The 23,461-nt window shown below is 41.1% G+C and overlaps 1 protein-coding gene across 3 annotated transcripts in view; it reads right to left on the bottom strand.

Moving 5' to 3' along the window:
* The window catches only part of galnt17 (polypeptide N-acetylgalactosaminyltransferase 17), a 409,761-nt gene that overhangs the window by 353,697 nt on the left and 32,603 nt on the right, over positions 1-23,461 (bottom strand). For 2 of the 3 annotated variants that reach the window (XM_043718609.1, XM_043718607.1), the window contains exon 2: positions 8,806-9,001. In XM_043718609.1, coding sequence (XP_043574544.1) covers positions 8,806-9,001 — 196 coding nt within the window. The remainder of the gene's footprint in view (positions 1-8,805; positions 9,002-23,461) is intronic. The other variant, XM_043718608.1, reaches the window with a different exon arrangement.

Genomic DNA, 23,461 nt, shown 5'->3' with positions numbered 1-23,461 from the left:
TATAAAAGGAGACTATGTAACCCACTAATTTTGGATGTAACACCCCAATGACTCTTCATTCTCCCCTTGTTTCAATTGAGCCCCTGTGTTATGATCAATAATGCCTTACCTTCAGTTCCTGACACCCTTGCAAACCCTCTCACATCACTATATCAAGGTCAGACTGACAATGACTTGCCTTGACTCCCCACTCTTTGAGACCAATCAGTCACCTCCCCCATCCTATGATATCCCACCCGATTCAATTGCCCTTTTGACTGTAAACCATTCCCTCAACTAGAGGATATAACCAGAGCAATCCATAGAAGGGAGCTGCCTCAATGCCAGTTATACCCTAGAAACCCCTTGGGTTCTGTACACACACCTTTCCCTTACCCCCAACAACTGGCTAGCAAGGCCCATTCCTCCCCAGACAAATCATTAAACCCCCAAGGTGATTTTGCTTGACATTCAGCACAAACAGTGGCCCAATATTCAGACTGAAAGGTCATTGATCCGTGACTTGAGTTGGAGTAAATACTCAATTGACCATAGCCAAGGCTCTAAACTAGAAACCAGCCAGCCCCTGAGTTGATTGTGGTGATAGCCTTCTTGTGGATAGGTCACCGTGCTTTTCATGCACATGTTTTGTGCTTGCCAGGTACAGGTACCGGTTCTGATGCTGACACAACACTGCGCCAGGTAGCAAGATGTAATCCACTGGCCACCCCTTCACCCTGACACTTCACTGTGTTGCTACGGTCACATGTTTCTGCCTTGCTTTCTGACCTATAGGACAACCCTCTGCCATAAGTGGCCTGCTTCCCCTCAGCACGAAAGTGGCATCTAGGTGGCAAAAGCTGTGACCTGATCCTGGTGCACTGAGCTGCCACCCGTGAACCAGTAGCTGCTGCATTCCCATTCTCAAACTGGTAAATTGGTGAGGTAAAAGGGGAATATGGGTTTGGGATGGGGAGGGAATCAGAGTGCAGTAAGCATTTCCCTTTAATGTAACTTGTGAGGCACCCTCACAAAGTTGGTGCACACACTGAGGCTGAGGCTGAATGAAAGATTCAACCCATTAATTCTGTTTGTTCACTCTTCATAGATATCACATGCTGAGAATTTTCAGCATTTTCTGTTTTTATTACAGCTTATAGTGCAATATGATAGTAATACTTAACATTTTGAAATAATGCCATCAGGGCAGATAGAAATTGACTGTTTCCTCTATTTGAAATGTTAAGTACAAGGGGCCAAGAATGAGACACAAAATTATATTAAATGTAAGCAATTGAGAACAGAAGACAGGAAAAGTATCTTCACAGAGTGTTATGACTGTGGGATGTCCACTCCCTAAACAAGTGATTTTGGCAAACTGTATCAACATAGAGTCATACAACGCGGAAACAAAGCCTTGGGCCCAACTCAGCCGTGTCTGCCACATGTCCTAAACTGATCTTATCCCATTTGCCAGCATTTCGCTCATATCACTTTAAACTCTGCCTATTCATGTATCCATCCAGATAATTTTTAAATGTTGTTATTGCACCCACCTTCACCATTTTCTCTGGCAGCTCATTCCATACATGCATCACCCTCTGCGTGAAAAGGTTTCCCTTCAGGTCCCTTTTAAATCTTCCCTCTGCCTCCCCTTAAATCCTACCCCTCCAATTTTGGACTCCTCTACCCTTCGAAAAAGACCTTGACTGTTCACCCTATCCATGCCCTCAGGAGTTTTATAAATCTTTAAGGTCATCCCTCAGCCTCCAACACACCAGTGGAATTAAGTTGTTTTGAAGGACAAAGGGAAGGAGGTTGAAGACAGATAGGCACAGGATTGGTTAGTTGGATTGGAATGGCTTATCTGCCTGGGGGGTTAATATTGATTTAGACTGGTCAGGCTGAATGGACTATTTCATGTTGTAATTTTAATGTACAAATCCAGGAATTTTATCCTGGTAGGTTTGGAAATACTTATAAGTTAGTACAGATATCTGGTACATAATCCTTTTGATCTTGTGCACTTTCACATATGAATGAAATAGCTGGAAATATTGGCAGATGTTCAGATCCCATGCCTACCAGAGCTCAGACCAAGCTAGGGTACCAGACAATGTGAGGTTACCTTCCCATTAGTATTCTACAGAGTCTTCATGATATTGTGCTCTGACCTTAACAAAATATAAAGAGATAACTTGTGCTCTTATCAGATGTCAAAACAACACTGTTGCATTGATCATGATTGATTCAATAGCACTGCGAAAAAGAATTAAAGGTTTAGAACAAATGCATCTTACTGTGTTCTTCAATTTTTATTGTATGTCTGAAAGCTACTACTGACTAAAGAAATCAACGAGCATTTAGCTCATTTAAATACCCTACATAATAGGCACAGCAATATGCTGCATCACTTAAAAAGATAGAGTTTAAATAATAGCTCCATTATTCAATGAATTTTATTTTATAAATACATTTTATTAATTTTAAACTTGCAGAATTAAAACCTCCTTCCATAGATGTCAAAATGACTATCTCACTTTTGGGTGGCCTCTCTGCATACATTTGCAGCTCATTAGTTGCACATCTCACTGGAATTGACTTCCTCTTTCCAATCAAAATACCTACCAACACAGAAATACCCTTAAATATCCCAAAATATTCACATCCTGCTCATTGGTTTTGATTTGAACATCCTATCAACATCCTAGAGGTTATCACTAACCAGAAGCTGAACTGGGCTAACCATATAAATAAAGATGAAAGTCACCGAAATCTTATCACACCATTGGGCCATCATTAGGGAGAGATGATTGGTGGGTGGTTTAACTTGAGGCTCAGGTGAGGGGAGAGGCTGAGAAGATGAGTCCTTCATGATAATCTCAGCCAATGCAGGAATAGAAACCACACTGTTGGCTTCACAAAGCAGCCTTCCAGCCAATATAAACACTGTGGCTGCAAGAAACAGGTCAGAAGTTGGAAATTTTGCAACAAGTAACTCACCCTCTGACTCCTCAAAACCTGTCTACAATCTGCAAGACATAAGTAAAGAGTACAATGGAATATTCTCCACTCATCTGCATGAATGCAGCTCCATTGACACTCAAGATGCTTTCCACCAACCTACCTGATTAGCAGCCATTCACTACTTTAAACATTTCCTCCCTCCACAATGGAGGCTCAAGGCAGCACAGTGTATAATAATTACAAGGTGCATTGTAGCTCCTCATCACGGTTCCTTTGACTGGATTCTTTAAACCCAGAACCTTTGCCATCGAGAACAGGAAGAGGAAGCAAGTGAACGCCACTACCTGTAAGATCGCTCCCAAACCTGATTTCAAATGGCATCACCAATCCTTCACTGTCTCTGGGTCAAAATCTTGTTACTTCCTCACAGAACTATGGGTGTACCTACACCACATGCACTTCAGCATTTCAAAGGAAGAAACTCACCAGCACCTTCTCCATTCCAGCAATTAGAAATGGGTAATAAATGCTGTTCTAATCAGCAGTACTCAGTTCCCATGAATTAATAATTTCTTAAAGCCTTGCAGCACCATATTGTTTTTTATGCATATTGCGACTTGGATATGATTAATATAATTGCCACTGTAAATCATCAAAGTGTAAGTACATTTGAACAGATGTTTTAGATGATAGGTGTTCAGTTTAGTTTGTGACATTTTACTGCACCTGATGGATTGAAGACAGGGACTGAAGACAGAATGGAAATCTTCTGCAAACTGCAGCTAAAAGCTACTGCAGTCAAGCCAATCATGCTGCTATGCTGCAAGTCAGAAAAGATTCAGATTGCAAGGTATATACTTCACTCATCAAAACTTACCAGGGCATTTGAATGTGAAAATTGCATAGTAAATTATGCAATTCAAGATATGAAAGATTTTAAGGTAAATAGTAAGAGATTGTTTCACTGATTCATAAGTCAGGATAAAAGAACCATACAATAAGAATTATCACAAGAGAAATAAAGATGAGCAGATAGGACACTTCTTTCCTACATAGGGAGTGAATGAATTCACTAAATTCTATACAAGAAACTGCAGAAGTAGAAGTTATAATATCATTGAATAGGGAATCAGCGAAATGGTTGGAAATGATGAATAAGAAAGGATAATTAGGTTCCTGCAGTTGGGGAGCTAGTACTGACACTGGCAGAATTGAATGCATGACCTTTTCCTGTGCTGTAATTTCTGTGATTCTACAAAGGGGAGAAAAGCGAGCAATGTAATTTAAAATTTCAATTGATGCAAATGCTGAAATGCTCAACAATGCTGGATGAAAAATGACCATGTTCGATGTCATTCACTTTCTGCCACCCTGATAGTTGCCTGATATAAAAATAATAACATTGTTGGCTGACCACAGCAATCAATTTTGTTTGACTACAGTTGTACAATTGCCATATTCCAAAGACAAATGAAAACATAGCAAGCATACGTTTAGCTGTATGGAAACCAGATATGGCTGGCCTCCAGTGAATTGCAGCCTGACTTTGAAAAGTTGGAATAACTCAATTTCATCAACTATTTCAAAAGGGTGGTTATTGAGATGGGTTATTTTTTAAATTAAATATATTAATTTGCCCATTCAAAGTACTACTACTCTATTTAAACACAATGAAATTAAAAACTATTCGAGCCATGCTAGAATTTATAAGTATCTCTATTTCTTGTAAATTCAGGAGAAATTTCATGCCTAACCTCATCTAGTCCTATAACCCTTCATGACTTTTTCTCTTCTCCAATTCTAGATTTTTGTGCACCTCTGATTTTCTCCCCAACTAGTGGCCATGGTTTCAGCTACCTAGACTCTTAGGCTCTGCAATTCTCTTCTCAACCCCTCCACCTTGCAACCTCTCTCCTCCCATTAGGTACTTCTTAAAATATATCTGTTTGACCAGAGTTTTACTCATCAAACTGAATATCTCCTTATGTGGTTAGCTCTCAAATTTTGTTTAATAATTTGAAGTGCCTGGAATATTTTGATATATTAAGGGTGTTATAAACTAAAGGTACATACTATAATCCACCAGATAGCAGGAATATGAACTTTGATTATTTACAGTCTGGGATTGTAAGTGTGTGAAGAGCAAAGAGATAGAGGAATTGCTGAAATACGTGCAAGAGATGTGTTTTGAGCAGCGTGCTTGCAGTCCAAAAAGGAAGGAAGCAGAATCAGTAGATCATGTTACATTGAGGAAGCACTTCGAGAAGATGGATCACAAAACCATCAGGTTTAGTGTTGTTATGGAAAAGACAAGGAACAATTCAGCATAAAAATGTTTCAATAAAGGAAAACTAACTGCAGTAATTTGAAAAGAAATTTGGTACAGTTGTATGGAATTGATTTGGAAAACAATATCGTACAATGGGAGGCATTCAAAGTGAAAATAGTTTAGTTGGAAAATAGATACATTTCTATGAAGGTGAAAGGTAGGTTATCCAGGGTGACGGCTTGCTGGATAACTACAGAAATATAGATTGAAATAAGGTTTCGACAATTGCTTGTGTCATAACATAACACAGCAGAGATTCAGGCTTAAATGTAGAAAGAGCAGACATCTAAAAACTGAAGTAAATGAGGAAACGAATGGACATGACAATAGATTAGCAGCTACCATTAAAGGACACTTAAAGATAATTTACAAATGCAATTTTTAATAAAAAGACCATTCAAAGGAAGGTTGGAGCTGATCAGGGAGAAAAATATTCTTGTGAGGACCAAGATGTGACTTGAGATATTAAATGAGTACTTTCCAATGTAAGTAAATGAAAAATTGAAGGCAGTCTCTGCTATGCATTGAAAACATACATCACAGCAGGCACGCTGTAGCGTCTGTATGCTCATTGAAGAATTTGATGCTCAATATACCTGATAGAATCTGAGGGCATTTCTGTTCCAAGTAACTTTATGAATATTTTGGTCTAATTGAATATGAATGATGCAAAGCACACTAAGTTTCACAAATTCACATTGTGATAGAAACCATAGGATTTATTTGCATCATTTTTTATGATATTGGTTGTGAGTCAATGGTCAAATGTAAAAGTGAAATACTGCTCCCAATGTTCACAAACCCACAGGTGAAGGATTATATCATACCACCTGCAGATTGCAGTCCCTGGCCTCCACAGTTGATGGAGTCAAAAAGTATGGCACTGGAAAGGCACAGCAGGTCAGGAAGCATCCGAGGAGCAGGAGAGTCAAGGTTTCGAGCATAAGACCTTCATCAGGATTCCTGATAAAGGGCTTATGCCCGAAATGTCAACTCTCCTGCTCCTCGGATGATGCCTGACCTGCTGTGCTTTTCCAGCAACACACTTTTTGACTTTGATCTCCAGCATCTGTGGTCCTCACTTTCTCCAAAGTTGTTTGTCGGGCAACTGTACACATGCAACTGCAGATGAGGGATTATGCTTCCCACACTGTTCTTACGCAGAGAGTGACATTGTTATGCATGAAATGTAGTAACATTGACTATGATGCGTAAATGCATTCCCGCTTCGGGACATTAATCCCCAGTAAGAAATACAAGGTCCATTTGTTCCTACGCAGGTGGCCATTTTGATGGTCATCTTTGCATTTGAACAAATTACTGCAAGTATTTCAAGCTGATACATGTTCACATAAACCAGATAAAGGGTACAAAAAGACCCACTCACCCAATGTTTTTTGTGTATTACAAAATGTATATTTTGCATTCAACCAAAAGCCACAGAATCTCTTAGGAAGGTGAAAAACTATGTGAAAGCCCAGGCTATTTAAGGAAAGAAATCTGGAAAATTCTGGACCCTTTGGGAATATTTATATTACCCATATGAATACAGAGTCTCATTCCTTCAAAAGCTAAGAGAAATTAAAAGTTAGTTTTAATTTATCTCTATGTCTCTTGCCTGTCTCATTCAATCCTAACTGTTTTGTCTTACTTTGTTGTCTGGACATCATTTAAATCCAATTCATATTTACAGTTCTTGGTTTATAATTCCTGGCTGAGACTCAGCAGCAGGATTTTAATAACACTGGAATGAAAAGCTGGAAGGTGTGTAGGCCGGTGAAATCACAGTACAGCTGTAATTCACTGGGATGGTTCTCCAGCATAGTCTTGCTATTGGAGATGATTCTCCCCTCTCCCAGTCCTGCTGAATCATCAGAGCTGTCAGGCCTCTGATTCGACTGCTGGAATGGTTCCACCAATGGCCATCTAAGAAGCTGTCTCCAGCGATATTTCCCATCTAATCCCACTGCCTAACCACACAGGCTCGTGACCTGTGTATGACCCCAAAGTTGGGATGTCGCCCTACTGGAAAATCCTGGACTGCATGTCATAGTGACGATTCTTTAGTCTGAGGCTTTGTCGAGCCACTTCAGTTTCTTCCCCACCCAGAGTACCACAAATACCCACCAGAGAGTGTCCACTTGAAATTTAGCAGGTTTCTGTTCAAACATTGACCGCAAACACTTGTGGACTGCTATTAGCAAGGTTAAACATGAGCAGTGTTCCTTTGCCATTGACTACCAAGTCAGGGCTACTACCTGAATATGATTCAATATTCACTGGTCAGTTTGCAGCACTGGACCCATGTGGTTAGTGTTATGAGTGCTGACAGTGAGTGACCACATGACAACAGTCCCATTGGCAATCAATAATTTGGTTTCTACCCTGGCGTCACTAAATCCAAAAATGGCCTGTTACTGTCCTGTCTTCTTCCTGATTAACACTTAATATGTTGACCACCCAAAAAGAGATGATACATAGTTCTCATCAGTTCTGCTGCTGTAGCTGCCTCTATTAAATGGTGCCCTCAATGTTAAGTACTCCAAGACAGAGCATTAGTTTCAGGTAAATGACAAGTTTTTTAAAAAAAACTTGTCCAACCATCTCCATTAATTTTCTCCTATTCCAGAATAGCCCTTTATTACTTGACCAGTGACATTTGAAGTGCAACTCCTGTCAAAGCACATGTTTTCAAAGAAGAATTAGAAATGTTATACATTAATTTTCAATTAGCATTCTTAAAGCTCAGGGAAAGAGAAAATGTTCATTTAACTCTGTTATTTAACAATCATGGATGAGTTCAGGTAATTGAAATCCATTTTGAACTGAACAGGAGTTGATAACGTGTAATCTGTTTCCATTGGATTTTTTTTTTAGTGTTGCCAAATGTTGCAGCATTTGTTATCCATTTCTAATTGCCCCCAGAAAGTCTTGCCAGACTATTTCAGTGATAGTTAAGTCAATCATATTGCTCTGGATTTGGATGCTGGGCCAGGACAGCAAATGCCCCATTGGACTTGAATAAACTGATGGGTTTTTATGATAAATGATTATTTCATAATTTATTGTCTCCATTGCTCAGACTAGCTTTCAGTTCTAGAATTTTCTAATTGAATGTAAATTTCACTAACTGCCATATCTCTACAAAACTATCATGGATTTTGAGATTATTGGTCCAGTTTTATTGCCACCATGCCACTGTCTCCCATAACTAAATTAACGGAATTTAGTTTGACAATCATTTACAAAGGCCTCAAGAAAATAATAAAATCCAAGTGGAACTCTGAATGGAATACTTTTCTAGGCCAGCAATCACCTTCAGGTCAAAAAAGGAGAATAGAAGCCTGTCAAAGTATCTGAGTCACAGAGTACACAATGCCTTCAATGAGCATTTCCTAGCAATCCAGCCTTCATTTTTAGTGGCATCATTCCAATTCCATTTGAAAACTCAATAGTTAAGGAATTAATGCATTCTTAGACATTGCTACTAACCCAAACAAAAAGAGCACGCTGCACATGTTGTCACTCACCTAGTTGGTCGATAGTCTGGGATAGATCGATCCAGTGAAATCTTGTTACTCAGATACGTATTGTATCCATACTTTTCATAGGCTCCTGCAGCTTCTCCTTCTTCTTCATTAGTGAGTGTAGCTGGCAATCCTCCCTGTCCACGTCCTCCAAAGCCTTCAATCAGTCCAAGAGATTTTGATAAGCCTAAGTGGGAGTCAACATCATGAAAATGGGCCACAGTAAGTACATCATCTTGCAAATTTTATATAGATTTTTTTCAGATGGTCTTACTTTTCCTTGGAAAAGAAAGCCATTCACAATAGTACCTGTGTGTTGATTTGAGAACTTAACACAGATTGAAGACAAAAAAGGATAATAAAACTTCCAAATTCTTTAATCCTTGGTGCCTCAACCATCAATCTAGTTTGGCAGGAACGAAAAAGACATGCAAAATGTCACATAGGCTTCATGGGAGGGGAACTGAGACTTGCTGCGCTCGTTTTCCAGGGGCAGAATAGAGCCACAGTTCTAAAGTAAACTGAAACTCCTGCCACCCATATCGGGCCAGAGGTATTCAGAATCACCTTGCGGTCACCTAAAGTGTTTGCTAAGCCCTTTACTGCCATTACTTGGGGCCTGCCATCTGTTTTAATACTTTGCCCAGAAATATGTTAGTTCGTTAAAGAAAGGTTTCCATCAAAAACGTAAGTTTTTTTTAACTTCACGAGGAGCCAGGTCTCCACTCAGGCTCCATGTCATCCCAACGAGTTGAAGATGGCCTGCACCTGTCTCTCCCCCAAAGGCTGTTTACTCGCGGGAGACAGCTGGGCCAAATTGGGCATCTTCAAACTGCCAGACTGTTCTCGACATCAACTGATCTGCATCTGCAGCTCAAATGAATTTTTTAAAAAATTCATTCACAATGAAGGCGTCATCCCTAATTGCCCAGAAGGCAGTTAAGAATCAACCACATTGCTTTGAGTCTGGAGTCACATGGAAGCCAGACTGGGTGAGGATGGTAGTTTCCTTCCTAAAAAGACACTAGTGAACCAGATGGGTTTTTCCTAACATATGACAGTGTCTTCATGGTCATCACTAGACTCCTAATTGCAGATTTTTAAAATATATTTTAAATTCAAATTCCACCATCTGTCATGGTGGGATTCAAAGCCAGCTCTCCATAACATAACCTGGATCTCTGAATTAACGGTCCAGCAATAATACCACTAGGCCATTTCTTCCCCCTATCTGCTGTTGACGTTTGAAGTTTGAGGGTAAATTTCAGCCAAGTTGCAAACCTCTGTCTTTTAAATTGATCATCTCACTCCCTCTCCCTCACTCTGAGAAAACAAAACAGGCTGAAACAAATTTCTATCTCAAGACTTCAGTTTTAATATTTCGAAGCAATTGCTTAGATGAAAACTCCAGTTAGTGATTTGACCTTTAAATCATTCCCCAGTGATTCAACCTTTCATTCACGTAACAGTTAATCTGACAAGAGCACATCTATTCCATGTAAAAATTTATTCACTCTTTCATTTCTATTACCACTGAAGATTTTCTCTTTAAAATGGGAACTCAGTTCCCACTGTGATTGAATCTGACCTGGAGTCTCTCATTGTCAATTACTCAATATGACCTAAAATCCTTTAAAATTCATTATTTATACTTCAATGTAAAAGGCTGAGAATATCCTGTGTTAGATCATTCTGAATAATTACTGGACCCAGAATTTTCCTTTGCTAAGTGTTTGGTTTTGCAATCACAACTTCAGTACACAGGATCATTCTTAAAGTCAGGAATTTATTTTGAGTGGGATTATTTCCCATTGATGGATATCTATATTAATTGATGTTGTTCAAAATGAGAATCTGCTAAATATTTCCAATTATTTTTGAGGCTCCCTTTTAAACTTAGTCACTTTTTTTGCCTTTTCCACCCCTTCATTCATTTTTGCCCCCATTTTACGTGCAAAACATAGTCAGCATAAATGGTTTGCAAATGCCAGCACTTCCTCTTGTTCATTTGCCCAGCACCTCGGACAAGATCTCCATTTGGCAGTTTTTAATTGCCTGCACATCCTGATATTCTGACCAATTCTAGATCTCTAATCGACTTGTTCATTGATGTTATTACACATCTATGGAGCAGAAGGACTTGAACTCGAATTTGAACCCAGGCCTCCTGGTCCAGAATTAGGGACACTAGTTTCACAATGTATTTGGAGATTGCAGGTTGAAGCATGGTCAATTAATCAGGAGGCCAACACATGAAACAACATAGACATATTGCCATTTCTGGAGTAGTTTGAACTTATAATTGTAATATGTGAAAGATGTTGTGCATGTGTCAAGCTTTCAAACCTCAAAGGAACACTTATCATGTTCTAGATTGGATGTGAATCTATTCAATTAATGTGTAAATGGCTCAATCACATATTCTCATTCCAAATTTAGCATCAGTATAACAGATGCTGAATTTATGGAGCGTAAGCCAAAGGTATCAAAGATAACTTATAATGTGAGCATAGCCTTTGCATTTAGCAGAAAAGCATTAGCTTACCTCTTCTCAATGTGAAACATAGAAACATAGAACAGTACAGCACAGGAACAGGCCCTTCAGTCAACCAGTTCGATGCTGACCATGGTGCCATTCTCCACTAATCCTATCTACCTCCACACGGTCCATAATACTCTATTTCCCGCATGTTCATGTGGTTGTCTAAATGCCTCTTAAACATTGCCATCTTTTCTGCTTCTACAACTTCTGCTGACAATGCATTTCAGCACTTACCACCCTCTGTATAAAAAACGCTCCTCATACATCTCTTTTAAACCATTCCCTTCTCACCTTTAACCTCTGTCCCGAAGTATTTGACATGTCCACCAATGGGAAAAAGACTCCAGCTATCCACCCTATTCATGCCTCTCACCTTTTCATATACTTCTGTCAGGTTGCCTCTTAGCCTCCGGTGCTGTAGCGAAAACAACCCAAGTTTGACCAACCTCTCCTTACAGCTAATACACTTCAATCCAGGCAACATCATGGTAAATCTCCTACATTCTTATCATTCTCCATAACTATCTTAAAACTTATGAATTATGATCACTGTTCCCAAAATGCTTTCAGACTGAAACTTAGATCATTTAGCCAGGCTCACCCTCCAAAAATCTTCTTTGTGATTGAACACCAGAATATTTGACAAAAGTTGATTTGTAACAAATTCTGAAAGAAATGGAAATTCAAAGCTCGAAAAAACATGACTTCTGCTAGCAAAATCATATATTTTTTTAAAAGTCATTTCTCCATCATTCCATTACTTCTAATTCATGGATGAGTTTCTGCTGCTTCACAGTGCCCATGTCAGGTTTGACGGCAGTGTGTTCTAAGATACATTTATTTAATCAGGAGTCTCTTAGCCAGTGAACATCTGATCTCTAAAATCATCATTCAAGACAGGATGCAAGCGACCCTCCAAGGCAACAGATTCCTCCTCTTTCTCTGAATCCATGCATAAATTCCATCCTTGGACCTTGAGTGGACCTATCCTTTCCCTGGTTACGCTTTTACTTCTAATATACTTATAAAATGCCTTGGGATTCTCCTTAATCCCACTTGTCAAGTACATCTCATGGTCTCTTCTGGCCACCTTCATTTCTTGTTTAAGTTCTTTTTGGCTTCCATTATATTCCTTTATATTTGATCGCAATTTCCTAAACCTTACGCATGCTTCCTTTTTGACTCAAATTTCAAGACCTCTTTTCATCCAAGGTTCCCAAATTCTGCCATCCTTATCTCTCACCCTCATAGAGTTTTGGTCCTGGAATCTGATCTTTAAAAGACTCCCACTCTGGCACCACCAGATGTAGCTGCTAATTCAGGCTCTCTTACTGACTGTGGCATTCCCCTTCTACTTACTGTAAACAATCCCTGAGGTGGATGTGTCTGAGTTAATGTTTGTGACAGAACAGCAACAAGTGTTGGATGAATGCAATTTGCCCTGCCTGGAATTGTCCTTGAACAGATGTTACAGTGAATTTCCTCATGAGGAGCATTATAGGGACTAGGGCAACATCACCAGCTGTCCTACTGGCTACAATTCAAACTCAGCTCACTGGTTTAAATATTCCATTCTGCCTGTGACAGCACATGAAATACTATAGACTGAGGGAGTAGTTTATCCAGCAACATCAGTACATTCTTACAGCTATCCTTCAATGGAGGGCTAAAAACAGCCAAAGAAAAATCAGAGATGATAAGTGTGGCCTTCTGTGGCATGATTTTGAGGTCCTAATCAAGAATAACTTAGATTTATGTAGACTTTTAATGTCATTCAAAAGCAAAATCTGACACTGAGCCACTGGAAGAGATATTGAGTAGAATTGGACTTAATTAGACTTGAAGGTGGCACAGCAGATCTCCATCACCTTCCTGCTCCAGCTGGATTCATTTCTGGACAGAACGGCTCAAGCTCCACCTTCCTGATCTACTGCCAATTGAAATCCTTAAGTGGCTAACTAATACATAAGGGCCTTGCAGTGCCTGGGCTGCGATTATTGCAGCCCCAAGATGGGACAGGAAAGAGTCAGCCAACCTGCCTGATTAACCGGTGCGAGTACGGTTGGATGGTGGTAGTGAATGCTGTTGGATGCTCCCTCAATCTGCTCTAATCTGTGCATGTTTGAGGCACATGAACCAAGCCAGATACCAGCCCTCATAAAACATGCACTGTTCCCATGGGAAATCCTCCATTCTGGGAGTCTGGTTGGGGAATGCTTTATCAATCGCAGCCGTGGACATCACTTTGGTGCTCCAAGGTCTCTGACTGACCAGAAGCTCATGGCAGTCTGGACTTCCTCATCGTATAGTGGAGATGCAGAAATAAATCCACAAAACAACCAGGCAGTTGCTGACTTCACCACCTAATCACTGTGATCGTTTGGGAGAGGTGGAAAAAGGAGAATCTGCAGAGGCAGTCACACACCAGTAACAGAGCCTGTCAGGTCTTCTTCTTTTAAGTTAAATGCAAAGAAAAGGAAACTGATGTGTTAAAGACATGTAGGCAGTTACTGCAGCTTAAAGCATTTCAGCAGCATTTAGAAGACCACTGCAGTGTCTGATTCTTTGGAAGACAATGGCCCAAAATGTTTGGATTCCTCACTTGATTTGTTATTATTAGCAATAAGGCAAAGGAAACACAATGTTTCTGTGACAGCATGGAAAGGCTAACAAAAGGATAATGCAATTCTATGGAGGAAGCTGGCCATAGTAATAAATGCCCCTGAGGTTATTAATCAATTGGTCATTCAATGCCAGCAGATTGTGATGGCGTCCCCAGGGTGGCCTCAGTAAAAAGAGACTCTGAGCATCTCAACTAATATAATTATCAAAGCACATTTTCTATGTTCATCCTTATTGTGTAGCCCTGTGTTTCAGAACATGAACTAATTCACTGAAATGTTCCCAGGGAGGCATAAAGTTGTTCACAGCCACTTTGCTTTTGAAATGCTCTTTCACTACCAGCCTGAAGTAGCAAAGATGTGAAAACCTCACTGATATATTTGCTAACTTCCTGCACCTGTTCTGCTTACTCATATCTTCAGTCGCCTTCTGTTTGTTCGGAAGCAAAGCTTCTTCACACTCTCTTACTTTCCTTTTAAAAGGAGAAACTAGTTTCAGTGAAGATAGGGAGAGAATCACTTCTTAGTTGCCTCCCCATTGAAGATCAGCACATGGGACCCTGAAAGATGGGTGCTGAGGTGGGGGGGGGGGGGGGGGGGGGGGGGGGGGGGGGGGGGGGGGGGGGGGGGTTGGACTTGTCAGTAAATACCCCTACTTAAGTTCTTGCTGCTCAAAACCAATCCTTAATCAGAATATATAATTAATGGTGAAATCAACTGCTTATTACAGAAGAGCACTGACCATTGGTTAGCTCTGATAACTCTTTTAATCTCACTTTCTTTTCATATTCCTCAGGGAATGGCAACATTAGGTAGCAGAGGGTATCAGTGGGTATTGTTAGCGTAACTATTAGGATCACCTACCTGAGCACTTTCAAGGCCATATTGCTGCAGGCTCTCATTCCTGCCATTGGTTATTGAGTGGTAAGCTAAATGGTTCAGGCTGTCTGGAAAGATTTTCTAAAACAGATTTACGTCATTTCCAATTCAGTTGCCTTTCCTACCAATATCTACTGTACCTGCTATTGGTGCAGTCATATTATGAGCAGCAGGTTGATGATTGAGTATTCTTCCATGTGCTCTTGGACATTTAAATCTGTCAAACTCCTTCTACTCTGTTCCCAAGAGATGCCTGAGATTGCCTGTGAAGAAGATAAATCACAATGGAGGAAGACTTGCTTGTGCCTATACTCTAATCTCTTGAAGAAGCGAATGAAGAAGCTGCCTTACACAGTATGCAAGGAATGGCTAAGTAAGTGACTTTGCCAAAGTTGTTAATGGTATTGAATCTATCTACAATTGATAGACAGGAATAGGATTACTTAGCAAACTAAAAATATATCCTAAACATTTCTAAATCTAATCAAATCACATTAACATTGAGTGTTGTTCAAAGAACAGCAGATAATACCTGGGAAGGTATAAAATTATTACTTTTTCCTTGTTTCAGGTACAGATCCCCCATGTAAAGAATGCATATTTATAATTTGCCGAGTAGTTAGAATTCCACCTGAACAAATCTTTTCCAACAGGGCAACCATCAATATATAATTTGTTTCAATGGGGTAATCTTTTGTAAGTGGACCGAGTAGTCTGCATAATCAGCTATGTATTTAACATTGAGGTGGATAAGATAAATATCTCACTGTCCGGCTGAGATAGCTCTAGCCCTTTCTCCACACCGTAACCCTGGTAAACAATGCAAAGCACTTAACGGTGGTTTTGCAAATAATCACCAACAATCTACTGTAATGGACCAGACCAGACCCTCCAACCATATTATAGAGATAGCCTTAACCTTAACATATTTTTAAACACAAATGTAAGGTGCTGTGATCCAGATGTAATTCGATAGGTCCACCACTAGGTTTTATTCGAAACACACTTTATTCATTCAACACAGTTAAAATAGAACAAAAGGGAGAGCAGGCATAACTTTACTCTACAGAAATACCTAACAAGATAATATATTATTTAACCACTAATCATCAACTGTTTCAATATGGGCAGCATCCCATAAACGCATCCTCTCGCACAAATGCAATTCAGTAAAACAGTTATGATTCTCACTTGCTGTCTCTCTCTTCTATCCAGAAGGAAAAAAACAATCTGCCACTTTTGATTTTTAAGACTTCACTCTAACAGCAGGGAACTCAAGCTTTTAGCTCCAGTAGCCAGAGGAAAACTTCTGGAAAAACTAACTGAAAGCAAAATTAAAAACTTCCCTGGGTCGATGTGGCTCCTAACCCCGCCCATTCATGATTCTTTGTCTCACTTTTAAGAAAAAAACCACCCAGGGAGAACTCAAAAGCTGTTTACCAACTGTGTCACCGCTGACTATACTTCTCTTCAAGAGAAAACAGCACAGACACATCTATTGAAGGCACACTATCACCACACTGCACTCAGGGAAGGAAGTGAGGAAGAATAAGAATCTTTTATAAGCTGTTTTACAAACTTAAGAACTGATTTTATATTCTTCCCAATTTTATCAGAAGCAAACAAAACATTTCCACCTTCAGACATCATTTTCACAATTGTGAAAAAAATGTTTAGGACTACTAAAATGCAAATGTCTTAACATTTGGAAAGACAGTGATAGACAGAGTTAAAGCAGATCTGAATGTGCAATAACAGTGCATAGACTGAACAGAGCTGTTAAACTCACTGAAGCTTTCAAAACAGCAGTCAGAAGGAGGTGCTAACCAAGCTGTGAAGCTGTCAAAATATTTAAAACTCCTTCCCTGTACAAAATTGAAAAAAAAACCTTCTAAAAAGTGCTTGGTTTTATTGAGGGTTCTGATCAGATTAGTGCTGCAAGACTGACTTCACAACTTTCCATTATCACAGTGGGGTGCCAGTCATTTCATAATTTGCTTGACAACTCCAAATGCTACATGTTAAACATTAAAAACTCTTTGAAGTTGGACCATGAATTCTAATGCATATTATATAGCAGATTAAAGGAAGTTAAATGTAATGGATAGGATTTTATCAATGAACTTGTTCTTTTAGAAATAGTGAATTCATCAATTGATATTTCAGAATTTGACTGAATCTCAGTATATGAGTCCTGAGGTCTACCAACAGTGAATACTGAATGAAGGTGGCATGTTAGATGTAAGGGCAAAGGGCATTAGGTGGATGAACACATTAGAGCCAAGTTGATTAGATTAGATTAGATTACAGTCTGGAAACAGGCCCTTCGGCCCAACAAGTCCACACCGAGAATACTGAATGAAGGTGGCATGTTAGATGTAAGGGCAAAGGGCATTAGGTGGATGAACACATTAGAACCAAGTTGGCAGAGGTCCTGTTGGACCTTTGATGAGTGAATGGGCAAAGGTTGATGAAACTGCCCACAGAGGCCGATATCCTGTCACTAAGTCACCCTTTATGTACATCTGCATAGTACTTGACACTGGTCTTGCTCCCTCAGAGCTAGCTCTCAGAGTGAACAGGGTGTCTGACACTCCTATTTATATTTGTCATCCAGGGCTCCCTAATTGGACCAGACTAACATCAGGGAAGTCATATTCTATGAGGTCCACCGGGCTGATCTTGTTACAGTCAATACATTCCTCCCTCTCTAAGTCCGGAGATGTAGGCTTATTCGTTTTCCTGTAGCCTCTCCTAGGGTGTTTACACACTCGGTCCAGTTCCTCCAACTCAGCTTTGCTTATGGGCGGTGTGTACCTATAGCCCACCTCTTACACCTGGATCTCTTTTTCAGGTGGTGAAGGCATTGAGGCTGTGACATCCATCCATTGCTGCTTGACAGAGAAGGAGAGCCCATGGGTTCCCACAGTCTTTCTGGCTGTTCTGAGGGGCGGGATATGTTTTGCTTCTACCCCATTTGCGACTTCCACATGCTTGTTCAGGATCATCGCACTGACCTGTACTTTATAGATCACATGGCCTCACGTCAAGCAAGTGTGAAGCTTTAGGCTGTTCCTTTAAGACCGTCGTCAAAATTTCCTGTTGGACTGTATGATTTTTAACTTTGTTCATCCCAGTCCAACACAGGCACCTCCACTTCAAAGTTTCCGCCAGACCATGAGACAATGGATAGTTTGGAACTGTCCTTACATGCCAAATGCCATCTGACTTTAGAAAATACTCAAATTCCCTGCTGGTAAATTAGATTAGATTAGATTACTTACAATGTGGAAACAGGCCCCTTGGCCCAACAAGTCCACACCGACCCTCCGAAGCGCACCCACCCAGACCCATTCCGCCTACATTTACCCCTGCACCTAACACTACGGGTAATTTAGCGTGGCCAATACACCTAACTTGCACATTTTTGGACTGTGGGAGGAAACCGGAGCACCCAGAGGAAACCCACACAGACACGGTGAGAATGTGCAAATTCCACACAGTCAGTCGCGTGAGGCGGGAAATGAACCCGGGTCTTTGGCGCTGTGAGGCAGCAGCGCTAATCACTGTGCCACCGTGCTGCCTGCAGCAAAATAGCGGCCTAAAGTCTGGGAGTCCGTGTATTGCAAAGGATGCTTTTCTATCGCCATCTCATGTTTGCCAAATGAACTGAATGCATGTCCAGTCACTTTGAGTAGGCATCCACAATGGCCAAGAATGTTAAGCCCATGAAAGGGCCAGCACAGTCAACATGTAACTGAGTTTACCAGGGTTTACCTAGCCATTCCCATGAATGTGGGGAGCTGCTGGTGGTAATTTTTGTCCTTGTTGGCACTCTGGGCACTGACCCACTAATGCAGATATGACTTCATCCGACCCTGGCCACCAGGCATAACCTCTCGCCAATATCTTCATTTTCGTTACCCCTGGATGACCCTAGTGGAGTGCAGCCAGTATCTGGCGGCCTTTACTTGGGACAATCACTCTTGCTCCCTATTATAAATGCCATCCTCTATGATGATCTGGTCTCATCGGGTCCTGAAGTCAATGATCAGTTCTTTTATTTTGTTGACATTGAGAGAGAGATTGTTATCATTACATCATGATACCAAGCCCTGCATCTCCTTCCTGTAATCTGACTCAGCATTGTTTGATATCCAGCCTACAACAGTGGGGTCATCAATGAACTTGTAGATGGCATTCGTACGAAATTTACCACACAGTCATGAGTGGGCAGGGATTATAGTCAGGTGCTGAATACACATCCTTGCGGGGCACCGTTGTTGAGGATTAGGAGAAGGTGCTGTTGTCTATCCTCAATAGTTGTGGTCTATAGACTAACAAACTCATCAGGCTTCACAATGGTGCTGCCCATTGCACAAACTGGACTGGTTTGATGATTCCTTCACTTTCCACTCTCTGGAATACTGCCTTTACTTTTGCCCATAATGCAAATGGCACTGGGCTGACCTTGCAGAATCATAGAATTGTTTCCTGGTCAACATGCAAGGTGACCTTTGTCTCCTTTTATAGTCTCTGGACCTTCGTGTAAAACTTCTGAGTATTTAATTAGGATTTCACTCAGGCAGCCATTTTGTAATCAATCAGTGTTGAACCAATCAAGGTAAATCTTTCCCAACCAATTCCGCCCCATCAAACTTGAGCCCAAGCCTTTTATTACAATCAGTGGTTACTGAACCACCTGCTTCTCATATGAGACCAGAACCCTTAATCTGTAAATATTCCCTGATATAGGTTCTCAGTCTATCTGAGGTCTTATACTAACTTAAGGGTTAGAGTCCAGAGTGAATTTTGTTAAAGACTGATTCTGTGATCACTGATACAGCTGCACAGTATTAACCTCCATTAGAACCGGGTGACCATTTAACCAGAAGTTTGTTTTGATTGGTTCGGATTTGGACGTTGCTAAGCAATTTAACTATTCCAAACCAGATGTAGATGGACTTTCCAGGGTGTGCACTCTCCTGGATACTGGCTTATGAGTTCTCTTACTCAATTTAGGCTGAGGGGTCCTCTTTCGCTGTCTCGAGTCCACATATCAGCAACAACTACAATGATTTGCTGTCCCAGATCCTGAAGAAAGCATTAATCGTTTGGCCGAGTCTTGGCTTTGTTTTGGGGGTTTTACTGTGGGTTGACTTAGAAACCCTATGTTCAGGGTATGTCCTGAGTGAAGCTATGCAATTACCTTCACTTAAATGGTATTTCCCAAGGTCAGTCGGCCAAGCAAGTATGTCTACTTGCATCGGATTACCCTGTAACACATATGCTACACTTGCCGCGGTGATAAAACCAGCAATAGTGTCTGCTTGCACTTCATGGTTACCTCATCAATCCCATTACCAAACAGTCTCTCAGCATCTCATTAAGGGTTAAACCAAAGTCACATCTCTCTGCCATCCATTTTAGCCTTGCCAAAAATCCCGATACAGATTCCCTTGGTTCTCAACTGCCAAGTAAAACCAAGAATGTCTCAGAATTAGAGGCAGATTAGGACCGTAATATTCCTAACCAAATCCGTCAATTCTTGAAAGGTTTTAGTGTCTCGTGCCTCAGGAAAAGTTAATAAGCAAAAACTCTGTGGATCTACAAACTGTAAGGATTCGATGCTTTTCATCTGCCCCAATATCATTTGCTGAAAAAAAACACATTCTATCCAAATGCTGGATTCAGTTTTCGACAGCTGGATCGAACAAGTCACACTTCCCAAATAACAATATGATGTCAGAAGTGCTTTCATCAGTTGAAAGATGACTGTTGCGAGCAAATTGTTTCATGAGCTTTTTTTTCTGTCATTGCCACTGAAATAACTCAACAGAGGCCAGTATCCCATCACCAAGTCACCGTTCATTTATACATGCTCAGTATTTAATACTGATCCAGCTTTCTCAGAGCCAGCTCTCAGGGTCAACAGAACCTCTGATACTCCTGTTTGCAGAGGAACTTCCACCATCCAAAGGACACAGGTGGGGAGTATTTCATTCAATTAATTGAATTCCAGATAATCAAGTGTCGGATAACGTAGTTTAGCCAAGCATCAGGACATTGTGATCTTGCCAGATGATCCAATATTCGGATAATCAAATGGTGGATAATCAAGTTTCCTCTGCGTGGCCAGTGACAAGCAATGCCCTTCTTTGTGTGATCAAACAGTGAAGGGAGGCCAGGGATTAAATCAAAATAGAGTTGGAGGGGAAATAATACACTCCACTCTCTGCGATGCCCATGTCTCCCTGAACAGCTCAGGAGTGTTAGTGGACACTGCGTGCTCCTTCTCCAGAGACACTCGGGCTCTAACGTAACCACTGAAGAGGGACAGGCAATTGGCCATAGTGACCCCCTCCACGGTCCGCTGCCTGGACCTGTTTATGGCCAGTTTGGTCAGGCCCAGGAGCAGACCCACGAGGAGGTCCTCAGACCCACACTCCCCTCTTCCTACTGGGTGCCCGAAGATCAGGAGTGTGGGACTGAAGTGCAACCAGAAACAGAGAAGGTTTTTAAGAAAATCAAAAAGGGAGTGCAAGTGCCCATACCCAATATATACATGTCCACAGACTCAACAGCACCACAGAACAAACAGTTGGGTTGGGAGTCCGTGAAACACTGCAGTCTGTGGTTACAGGGGACCGCTGCGTGAAGCACCCTCCACCCCAGATCCCAGAGAGAAAGGGGGAGGACTCCCACGTAGAGAGCCCTCCACTGGGGATCCCCACCGCACGGTGGCAAATGGGCATGCCAAGGCGTGTCCGGACGGTGAGGTTCCTCTGTATATCTGTCAGCCAGGCCTTCCTGATTGGACCAGGTTAACAGCCCCAATCAGGGAACTCTTTTCTATGAGGCCGACTTGGCTGACCTCATTACAATCACTGTGGAGGGTGTAGGTTGGTATGGGTTGGCATGGGTGGGGCATAGGACGTGTTGTGGGGGTGAAGACTGGAGGCCTCTTTCTACCTTTTTTTTTATATATCTTAGTGTTATGACATTTTTAAAATGTGTCAAAAGAGAATTTCAAAGAAATCATGTGATTTAAACTAAAAATCAAATTTACAGCCTGGGAAAAGAAAGGCCAGAAATTTGTGTTACACCTACAGTGGGGTAGCATGCTGGAAATTAAGCCCCACTACTCACAAAGTCACCACAAAAATTAAAGATTTTATAGAAGTATGCAAAATTCCCCAATTTACCTGTCTTTTTAGACTCAGTTTGACTTAAAGCCTGGTCTAGGTTTCTCTACTTAATCATAATTACTATTTGTTACAAATAATTGGATTTCAGCTGTAGGTAAACATGAATCATGAACATACGACTCTATTGGTTAAAACTCTAACTTCCCTCACATTGATTTGGAGATGCCAGTGTTGGACTGGGGTGGACAAAGTTAAAAATCACACAACACCAGATTATAGTCCAACAGGTTTAAGTGAAAGCACTAGCTTTCAGAGCGCCGCTCCTTCATCAGGTGGTTGTGGAGGGCACAATTGTAAGACACAGCAAAAGTTTACAGTGTGATGGAACTGAAATTATACATTGAAAAATACCTTGATTGTTTGTTGAGTCTTTCATCTGTTCGAATACCATGATAGTTTCATTTCTTTCATATGTAAATCACAAAACATTTTTTTAAAGTTACATTCTCAGGTGAACTGTAACAATTGGTGTTAGCCAGATAATATGTTGAAGGTGTTAGCCCCCTGTGTTCTCTGTCTGTGCGTAATGTTTAGACTGATTCTCATCTGAAAAGTGAGTTAACAGAGTCTTACATGAATTCATGCAGTTTTTGAGCAAACACAATGTAATTCTGCAAGTACAAATTCACCCCACAAACGTATATGTATATGTGTGCATGTGGGTTTTTGTGTGTGTGTGTGTGTGTGTGGGTCTGTCTGTCTGGGGTAGGGGGGGTTGTGAGTGTGAGAGTGTAAAGTGTGTTTGTGAGTGTAATGTGGTCTAAGTCTGTGAGAGGCATGTGTGAGTGTAGGAGTGTGTGTGTCTGTAGGGGTGTGTATGAGTGTCTGTGCGTGTCTGTGTATATGTGTGTCCGTGTGTATGTGTGTGTGTGTGTATATAGAACTGCCTGTGTGTGTGTGTAGGAGTCTTTGTGTGTGTGTGTGTGTGCATAGTGCAATGATGGTTACCTGTAGTGTGATATGAACCCAAGGTTCCAATTGAGGCCCTCCCTATGGGTACAGAACTTAGCTATCAGTCTCTGCTCGGCCACTTTTCGCTGCTGCCTGTCCCGAAGTCCGCCTTGGAGGATGGTCACCCAAAGGTCCGAAGTCGAATGTCCTGGACCGCTGAAGTGTTCCCCAAGTGGGAGGGAACACTCCTGTTTGTTGATTGTCATGCGGTTCCCATTCATCCGTTGTCGTAGCTTACGTAACCATTGGGAGGGCCTCAACTGGGACCTTGGGTTCATATCACACTACAGGTGACCACCATTGCACTTTACACACACACACGCACATACAGACACGCACACAGATACTCACACACACCCCTACAGACACACACACTGCCATATTTACACATGCATCCTCTCACAGTTTTAGACCACTGTACACATACACTCTCTCTCACAGACACTCACAAACCCCCA

Source organism: Chiloscyllium plagiosum, chromosome 28, assembly GCF_004010195.1.
Source record: "Chiloscyllium plagiosum isolate BGI_BamShark_2017 chromosome 28, ASM401019v2, whole genome shotgun sequence".
Classification (NCBI taxonomy): Eukaryota; Metazoa; Chordata; class Chondrichthyes; order Orectolobiformes; family Hemiscylliidae; genus Chiloscyllium; species Chiloscyllium plagiosum.
This window is presented reverse-complemented; position numbering and strand designations above follow the sequence as displayed.